General features: G+C 37.8%; 1 protein-coding gene across 1 annotated transcript in view; it reads right to left on the reverse strand.

The window, feature by feature from the left end:
• The window catches only part of RGS22 (regulator of G-protein signaling 22), a 121611-nt gene that overhangs the window by 72100 nt on the left and 39646 nt on the right, over positions 1–9865 (reverse strand). The window contains exon 7 of the mRNA XM_008574778.1: positions 6344–6518. Within this exon, the coding sequence (XP_008573000.1) occupies positions 6344–6518 (175 nt within the window). The remainder of the gene's footprint in view (positions 1–6343; positions 6519–9865) is intronic.

Genomic DNA, 9865 nt, shown 5'->3' on the forward strand with positions numbered 1-9865 from the left:
AAAGTTCATTTAAATCCAGAATATGAGATGCTACATGCATGATTCAAAAAAGTATGAACAACTTAATGTCCAAATGGAGGAGAAACAAACAATTATCTAAGTATGGAATGTACATAATGTAACATTATTTAATATGAGGGGACTTCGAAATCTTTGTGGACAGGCTGGAGCAACTAATATGCAAAGAAATACAGGATAATGAGGACACCTTAATCTATGAATGGCATGCTAAGACTGGAAGCCCAGAATGATGGTAACTGAGAATAGTGCTAATGCCTTTAGTTTTCACCTAGATGAGAGAGCCTGACCCAAAGGGGAGAATTGTTAAATAAAAATTATAGGAGGCCATTGTTTTGGACTAAGTTCCTTTACTAGGTCCCAAAAGACCAGACTGAAAATCAAAATGAAGTCACCCCTCCTAAGTTCCATGTCACATAAGCTGTGGTCTGACCTTCAAAGAAGCCAAGAGAAAGATAACATCCAAATTTCTTGAACATGCCACTTTAAATCTTCAATAGGTATGATAATGAAGTTCTCTCTGCTTTAATCCTCACACAAAAGAGCCTGAAGTAACCTGATGTTTCCTATTGTTCTGTCTTCTTGTCCCCAACTTACTGGAAAGACCAATCTGCATTGTGTTCTTTGTTTCTGCTTTGTTTATCCTTTCTCTGTGTATAAAACCAACTTCCTCTGCCCGGCTCATGGGAACACTTATTCTATTTTTTGGAATAACATGTTGCCTGATTCTAGAATCACACTAAAGCCAACTGAGATCTTCAACTAAAAAACCAAAAAACCAAAAACAAAGTGTGTGTGGAAAAATGGAATTAAAAGATAAAAATAGGGTTGGCTAGTTTACTCAGTTGGTTAGAGCATGGTGTTATAACACCAGGGTCAAGGGTTCCGATCCATGTATTAGCAAGCCACCAAAAAAACAAAACAAACAAACAAAAAAACAGAAAATGTAAAAGATAAAAAATATAAACATTATTTCCCAACATAAGCTCCATCAAGTTCAAGATACTTTTGTAAGCAATGATACCAGCCATTTAATCCATCCCTAAAGAACTGAGCATCCTGAGAATTTAACATGTCAATACAGTCTTTTTTACATTATTAACTAAGGACAAATCTTGAAGATTTTTTAAGATTAAGAAACAAAAATTAGTCAGAAGGAGCCAAATCAAGACTGTAAGGTGGATGCCTAATGATTTCCCATTGAAAATATCACAAAATTGCCTGTGTTTGATGAGAGTAATGAGCAGGAGCGTTGTCATGGTGGAGAAGGACTCTCTAGTGAAGCTTTCCTGGACATTTTTCTGCTAAAGCTTTGACTAAGCTTCTCAAAATACTCTCATAGCAAGCAGATGTTATTGTTCTTTGGCCCTCTGTGAAATCAACAAGCAAAATGCCTTGAGCATCTAAAAAAACTACTGCCATGTCCTTTGCTCTTCAGCAATCTAGTTTTGCTTTTACTGGATCACTTCCATCTCCTGGTAGCTATGGCTTTGACTGTGTTTTGTCTTCAGAATCATACTAGTAAAGCCATGTTTCATTTCCTATTACAGTTCTTTGAAGAAATGTTTCAGGACCTTGATCCACTTGTTTAAAATATCCATTGAAGGGCCGGCCCGGTGGCGCACTGGAGAGTGCGGCGCTTGGGAGTGTGGTGGCGCTTCTGCCGAGGGTTCGGATCCCATGTGGAGACCGGTTCCCGCTCACTGGCTGAGCACAGTGCGGGCGCAACACGGAGGGTTGCGATCCTGTTGCCGGTCCCCGGTACGCGCGCGACACCGAGGGTTGCGATCCTGTTACCGGTCAGTAAAAAAGACAAAAAGGAAAAAAAAAATATCCATTGAAAGCTCTGCTCTTGTCTGCAGCTGATCCGGGTGCAACAGTTTTGGCTCCTATCGAGTGAAAAGTTTGGTCAACTGTAATTTCTCAATCAGAATTGTGTAAGTTAGACCAATTGAGATGTCTGTGGTGGTGGCTATTGTTTCTGCTAGTAATCATTGGTCCTCTTCAACTGGATATAAACAAGATGAATTTTTCCCTGGCAAATTGATGTGGTCATCTGCCCCTATAGGTTTCATCTTCAACATCGTCTTCTCCCTTCTTAAAATGAGTTATCTTCTTGTAAACTGCTGATTAATTTGAGGCATTGTCCCCATAAGCTTTTCATAAAGCATCAATGATTTCACCATTCTTCCTCCCAAGCTTAACCATAAATTTGATGTTTGTTCTTGTTTCAATTTTAGTAGAATTCATGTTGCTCTGTGTGGGACTATGAGCATAACTGACTCCATCTTGACCCCTTACCATGTGTTATGTCTTTGTGAGAGCCTTGCCCATAAAGGTATACAGTAACTAGGGGTGAGGTAGTTATAATAATAGATAGGAACAATCTGCTAACTGTAAAGAAGGAATGGTTAAGTACTGGTGTGGTGAGGAGCTGGCCTGGATGCTTGCATCAACCATCTGGAGCTAGTTATGTTAAACTTGTTTATGAACTGCCCATATAAACCTGAGCTCAGCCAGGAGATGGCACAGAGAAGCTTGGCATATGCCCTTGGGCCGTTGTCCACTTAACCCATCACCCTGTATGTAAGTAACCCTATAATCAAATTTTTTGCTTTACCACACAGAATGGCCTATCTTGTTGTTTGGTCTTAAGATACCTTCCCAGTTAGGTGGACGTTCTGCCCTTGGTCCACTTTCAGACACTCTGATAGGGGCTCTTTACAAACTGATGTCTTATCCTGCTTAGTGCCTCAAACTAGATCCTGTTCTGACATGTTATAATAAGTTAATACGAGCTTATTTTGATATGAAAACTTTTTGCAATCTATGCATAGTTTTTCATGATATACATTTTCCACAAACTTTTTTGAAGACCCTTCATACGTAAAAATAATGGTTATGAAAATGATGACACACATGGAAAAATACTGATGAAGAAGTTAAAAGAAATAATCAGAATATATAAGTAGTGTATTAAAACAAAAAATTCACCAGAAGAAGCCTAAGAGAAAATAAAGTAAGTAGCTGTCTAGAAACAGACAAGATCAGAAGCGATTTATCTCTTTCTCTAGTTTCCAAATTTACAGTAGTTTTATTATTTTTTTAATTTGAAAAACATAAAAAAACTTTTGTAACTTACATTAGAATATTATATATACATTGCTGGAGAAGAAAAAATATATTTATGATGTTTTAGCATCCAGAACAAACAATAAAATCTTATACACACTCTACATACCTAAAAACTATTAACAATTTTTTTAGAATTCTACAAACAAAATTAATTACTTAAGTACGTTCTACGTATAATTTAGGTATCAGGACTCACATCTGTGTCAGTAATTCAGGATATAGCATGGCATTAACACTCAAATGAGAGGTGCCATATGAGGCTGATCTTATTATTAGAAGTATATCATACAAAAGTAGTCAAATTCATAGAAAGTAGGATGGGGATTCCCAGGGGCTGGAGGAAGGAGGGGAAGGAGAGTAGTTGTTTAATGGGTATAGAGTCAGATTTGCAAGATGAAAAGTCCTGAAGATCTGTTTCACAAAATTGTAAATATCCTTAATACTACTGAGCTGTTCACTTAAAAATTATTAAAATGGTATATTTTGTTATGTGTTTTTACCACAATAATAAAAAAAGTTTTCTTAAAAAAAATTTTTTTTAAAGTGTATCATACAGAAAAAGGACTACGTTAGAGTTGGCTTGGGTGAAAGAAGAGTAGCTAGAAAGTAACTGATGGGGAAAAAAAAGAAAAAAAAACCTGACAAAAGGGCACAGTAGAATTGAGGGAAAGGGTGGTGTAAAGGAACTGCTTGTTTTTTTTATTATGATTGTGATGGTAGTTACACATTGTATACATTTGTTAAAATTCATAGAACTGTACACTGAGAAGGGTAAATTTTACTGTATATAAATTATACCTTTGCAGGGGGTGGTGCTGGCTGGCCAGCATGGGGATCTGAACCCTTGACCTTAAGGTTATTAACACCACACTCTAATCAACTGAGCTAACCAGCCAGCCCTACTTAATTTCTAAAATGGGAAAAATAAAATGGAATTGAGTTCTATTCCTTAAGAGTATTTTCTGCCAAGAAGACAGCTCTCAGAACACATTGTCCAACTGGAAAACATCAACAACATATGATGATGATCCTCAGGGAGCCAAATCAAGAGAATAGATGAGAGGTCACGTTTATACCACTTTTTCACACAAGCTAATCTCTCCCCACTCCTTTCATGTTGTATTATTCTCCTATTCAAGTTCCTGTCATTAACCACATCACTCATTTTTTTCTTCCCCCCACCTCTCAGTTGATAATGTTGTTTGTTCAAATGTTTACATGTTATCACAACATGCTTCCTGCAGTAACTTAGTGACTGGGTCACAAAGTGAAAAGGAGGTAAGGAAGATGTGATAAAAATGGATTAAAAAACATTAGTGCACTAAAGTGACATTAACTCAAAGTGTCCCCAGAGCAGCAGCTAGAGAATCACCAGGGAGAGAACTTACTGGAAATGCAAACTCTTGGGCCCCAACCTCAGGCCTACTGAATTTTGATCTCTCGGTAGAGCCCAGGAATTGTTAAAATAAACAAGCTCTTCAGGTGACTCCTACATATACTAAAGCTTGAGAACCACAAGCCTATAGCAGTGCTTTGCCTATGAATTGCCAGGGAATGTGATTAAAATGCAGGTTCTAAAATGTGGCTCTAATGTTCAGGCAGGGTTGAGAACCTCGGTTCTAAGCCATCCTCCTGATTTTCCAGAGTGACCCTGATCCATGCTACATCAATGAAATCAGAACGTCTGACAGTGGAGCCCAGGCATCAGGATGTTTCAAAAGTTCTCCAGATGATACTAACGGTGCCTAGGGTTAAGAAACCACTGACAGGAACGCTTATTCTATCTTGTGGAATGAAATGTTTCCCGATTCTAGAATCACAATGAAGCCAATTGAGATCTTTAAATAAAAAAGAAACCACTAACAAAAATTGTAAGGCTCCTCTAGCTCTAAACACTACTTGTAGAAGTAAAACTTTAAAAAACTTTACTACATGTCTTCCTGCCTTTCAAAGTAAGATATCCTAGGCTGGCCCGTGGCTCATTCGGTAGAGTGTGGTGCTGATAACACCAAGGCCACAGGTTCGGATCCTATATAGGGATGGCCAGTTTGCTCACTGGCTGAGCGTGGTGTTGACAACACCAAGCCAAGGGTTGAGATCCCCTTACCAGTCATCTTTTAAAAAAAATAAAGTAAGATATCCTGAACATAAAGCAATTTTCGAAGAGGTTGTATGTGACAATGGCCAATAACAGTTAACATTCTGTGACACCTTTAAAGGCTACTAAGATTAATAAGGCTCTTTACTACTGAAATGCAGTTCCCACCTAGAGTTTTTGCATCTTGATGCCAAAGTATGTAGGTTTTTTTTTTCTCTGTAAGTTAGTTAACTTTTCTTCTCTTTTTGGACTCCCCCCCCCCCCTTTATTTTTTTTGTGCTATTTTATTCTTCCCCATGTAAAAGATTGCTCACAATTTCTAATTCTGCTGTTGCTACTTCTCACTCAGTCATTCAATTTATATTTACTAAGCAACTATTACATGCCAGGCATTGTTGTAGGCACTGAGGATAAGCAGTTAACAAACAAAAGTCTCTTACATTCTAGTAAGAGGTAAAATACAATAAACAGATAAATCAAGGGGTCATAAACACAATAAAGCAAAATAAAGCAGGGCAAAGGGCACAAACAGTGACGGAGGGTGTGTGTGCTATTCCTCATAAGTATGCTTATAGAGAAGAGCCAAGGATAGCCTCTCTAAGTGACATCTGAACAGACACCTAAAGGAAGTGAGGGGGCAAGCCACATGGACATCTAGAGGAAGAGTGCTCCATGCTAGGTGAAGAGCAAGTGCAAAGCCCTGGGGCTTTTGCTTCATCTCTTCAAAGAAGAGCAAAGAGACTGGTGTAGTTGGAGTGGAGTCAGTTAGAGAACAGTGGTAGGAAATGAGGTCAGGAGGTTCGCAGGGGCTTGTAGAGCTATATAAAGACTGGATTTTACCAAATGAGAGAGGAGGCCACTGGAGAATTTTGAGCAGATGAGTGGCAAAATAATGTACTCGCATTTTTAAAAAATCACTTTGGCTGCTTGGTGGAGAACAGACTGTACATTTTCTTATTTCCTAATTGTTGCAGCGTATGCATTAGCAACAACAAAGCTTATGATAAAACTTAAGTATCAGCGTACAAATGCTCAAACACGGTTATTTTACTATAAACTTAATAGAGATCAAAGCATCAAGGTATATCCTACCTGGATCTCAGATATCTGTGGAAGGCAAGATTTTGGTCTTAATGGCAACAGGGTTGCCATTTGTGGAAAAGGGTCAATATCCTTCCTTGGTATCTCTTGGCGGAGGTGCCAGAATTTCAGTTCAGCACTAGCATATTTTGTTGAGGCTGAATGAGTAACACAGAATCTTGGAGCCCTGTTTATCGGAAAAATAAATTTAAGATTAAACTAGACAGTAAGCCTCAAAAATCAAAAGCCTACAAAATATATAATACCTGCACTCACAATTATCAGTCTTGCTATACCCCTTTTCTAATAATTTCTACTTCTTTACTGCTGCCTTGCCTTCAAAACTATTTTTCTATGATATGTCAACTGCCTGCAATCCCATTCACTCACATAAAAAGGCAATATACATTAGGGAAAAAAACTGTTTAAATTATAATCTGCTTAGGGCTGGCCCATGGCTCACTTGGTAGAGTGTGGTGCTGGTAACACCAAGGCCACGGGTTTGGATCCCTATATAGGGATGGCCGGTTAACTCACTTGGGAGAGTGTGGTGCTGAGAACACCAAGTCAAGGGTTAAGATCCCCTTACCGGTCATCTTTAAAAAAAAAAATTATAATCTGCTTAGTAAGGAAACGAAACCTATCTATCTATTGATGATTAAGTTTTTAAATACTTATATCTTCTAGTAAAATGAACATAAAATGTACCTGTGATAATTTAAAAACAGTTTAGTATTTATCTCTAGTATCAAATAAAAATTGGTAGAATGGGCTGGTCTGTGGCTCACTCGGGAGAGTGCGGTGCTGATAACACCAAGGCCCCGGGTTCAGATTCCATATAGGGATGGCCGGTTTGCTCACTGGGTGAGCGTGGTGCTGACAACACCAAGTTAAGGGTTAAGATCCCCTTACCGGTCATCTTTAAAAAAAAAAGAAAGAAAGAAAGAAAAAAAAAATTGGTAGAATGAAATTAACATTTAAAAATATATAAACATTTTTATAATGCATAAGTATGCTACTAAAGTGGGTAATGATTCATATTATTTATTTTCAAGCCTTTAATTTGAAGGTAAGAATTTTACAACAGTTTACATAAATAAAAGACCAACACTACTGCCAGAAACTTAGGAAAAAGAATTTCTGGCACAATATCAAGGCCACACTTAATTGGATGGATATCCTGGTATTCTGTCTGTGGGATAACTGTTTATTGGATATAGGGCTAACTCCAGCTGTCAGGGCCTGCTGTTAATTGCTTCTTTCTTGGACCAGGTTTTCTCCCTAATGCAGCAGTCCAAAGACTAATTCCTATTCCATACTTCAGGGCCTGGTAGAAAATTGCTTCCCTTTAAATAGGAAGAAGGTAGATATCTTCTTGATGTGAACACACATTGGGAGTGGAAGAGAATTCAAATTCCACAGTTAGTTTAGGATGAGAAAGTATTCTGTATAGATCTATGTTGTCATTCTATGCTATATTTCAGAATCTATACTTGGAGACTTGGGAATATCCAAAATTACTTCTTATTTGCATGTCAACTAGTAAGTGTGAAATTGCTAAAACTTTTATCAAATAAATCATACATGGGATGACCAGGAAATCTAGGTGCCTCAATTTCTTGATTCACATCATTAGGACATATTCATATGACTCTAAAAGTCCCTACTGCCCTTACCATTTTAATTTTACACTGTTATTTCATTCATATAGCATTAATCTTTGATTAGCCACTATGTGAATTCATCAAATATTATTGAATATTGCATGGTGATTCCTAAATTGATACTGTATTATTTTATTCTTTTTTTTTTTTTGGCGGCTGGCAGGTTCAGGGATCTGCACCCCTGACCTTGGTGTTACAACACTGTGCTGTAACCAACTGAGCTAACTGGCCAGCCCTGGTATTGTATTATTTTTGATGCTACTACTGTACAAGGTTTCATGCACACTGATTATACACATCTTAATTCTCAAGCTCTAGTGACTGGAAGAAAATATTTGCCATATAACCATCAAGGACCTATATTCGATGTGTGTGTGTGTCCAACGTAATAAGCAAAAACTGGAAAAACCCTAATGTCCTTCAATGGGTAAATGGATATAGTATGTCCATACAACGAAATACTACTCAGTAATAAAAAGGAACAAACTGTTGATATACACAAATTGGATGGATCTCAAGGGAATTATGTGGAATTAAAAAAGCTAATGCCAGAAGATTACATATTGTATCATTTCATTTATTAGTGGTTTTCAGGAGTTAGGGAGAGGGGACAATGGAGGAGAGAGGGAGGTGGGTATGGTTATAAGAGGGCAGTACAAGGGCTGCTTATGGTAACTGTTCTTGATCGTAGTGGCAAATGCATGAATCTATAAAGTGGTAAAATAACATAGAACTAAATACACACACAAATGAGTGCACGTAAAACTACTGAAATATGAACAAGATCGGTAAATTGTATGAATGTCAATTTCCTCATTGTGATATTGTGCTATAGTTATGCAAGATATTACCTACTGGGGGAAACTGGATGAAAGGTACACAGTATTTCTTTGTATTATTTCTTACAACTGCCTATGAATCTACAATTATCACAAACAAAAAGTTTAAAAAAACTGAAAAGCTTCTACTATATTTGTAATGTTTTATTGAACTTAGTGTTTTATTACATTGGGTGGTACGTACATAGGTACCTACTATAGTAAAATTCATACTTTCTGTTGTCTTACATATTAAGAATAAGTTTTGTTAAAGAAAGAAATAAATAATAGCACTCTCTCTCTATATATATAAATGCACAAAGCATATAAGTGATCTTGAATACCTAGACGGGAGATGATGCCAGAGAGAGGTGGGCAAGAAACAAATCATAATGACCTTATCTGCTAGTTTAAGAAATCTGAACTTTACATTGAAAGCTTTGGGGCAACCAGTGAAAGATTTAAAGCAGAGAAGTGACACAGTCAGATCCATCACAGTCACAATGGACAACTCACTGATCCTCAAATGGCACACATTTTCTCCACTATGTCCATTCTCTTTTTCCTTGCTTCATGTCCATGAGTCCTGGGTGAAATACCACCTCTTCTCTGTAACCTGTGCATTTACCATACTTTCTTTTATTATACTAATTTCACAAGTATGTTTCTCCCAGTAGACCATGACCACTAGGCTTGACCATGTTTTTAACACTGTATCCTTAGCACAGCACTTGACTCAAAATATGCTTATTAGATGATAAATCTGTAACTCCAACTACATGTACACACACACACACACACACACACACCAATTTTATGGGATACCGATCATTAAAAGGTCAGGTATAGGGGCCGGCCCGGTGGCGCACTGGATAAGTGCGCCGCTTGGGAAGCGCGGCAGCGCTCCCGCCCGAGGGTTCGGATCCCACATGCAGACCGGTTCCCGCTCACTGGCTGAGCGAGGCGCGGGAGCAACGCCGAGGGTTGCAATCCCGTTGCCGGACACGGAAAAAGACAAAAAGACAAAAAAAAAAAAAAAAAAAAAAAAAAAA

Source organism: Galeopterus variegatus, unplaced genomic scaffold, assembly GCF_000696425.1.
Source record: "Galeopterus variegatus unplaced genomic scaffold, G_variegatus-3.0.2 Scaffold1103, whole genome shotgun sequence".
Lineage (NCBI taxonomy): Eukaryota > Metazoa > Chordata > Mammalia > Dermoptera > Cynocephalidae > Galeopterus > Galeopterus variegatus.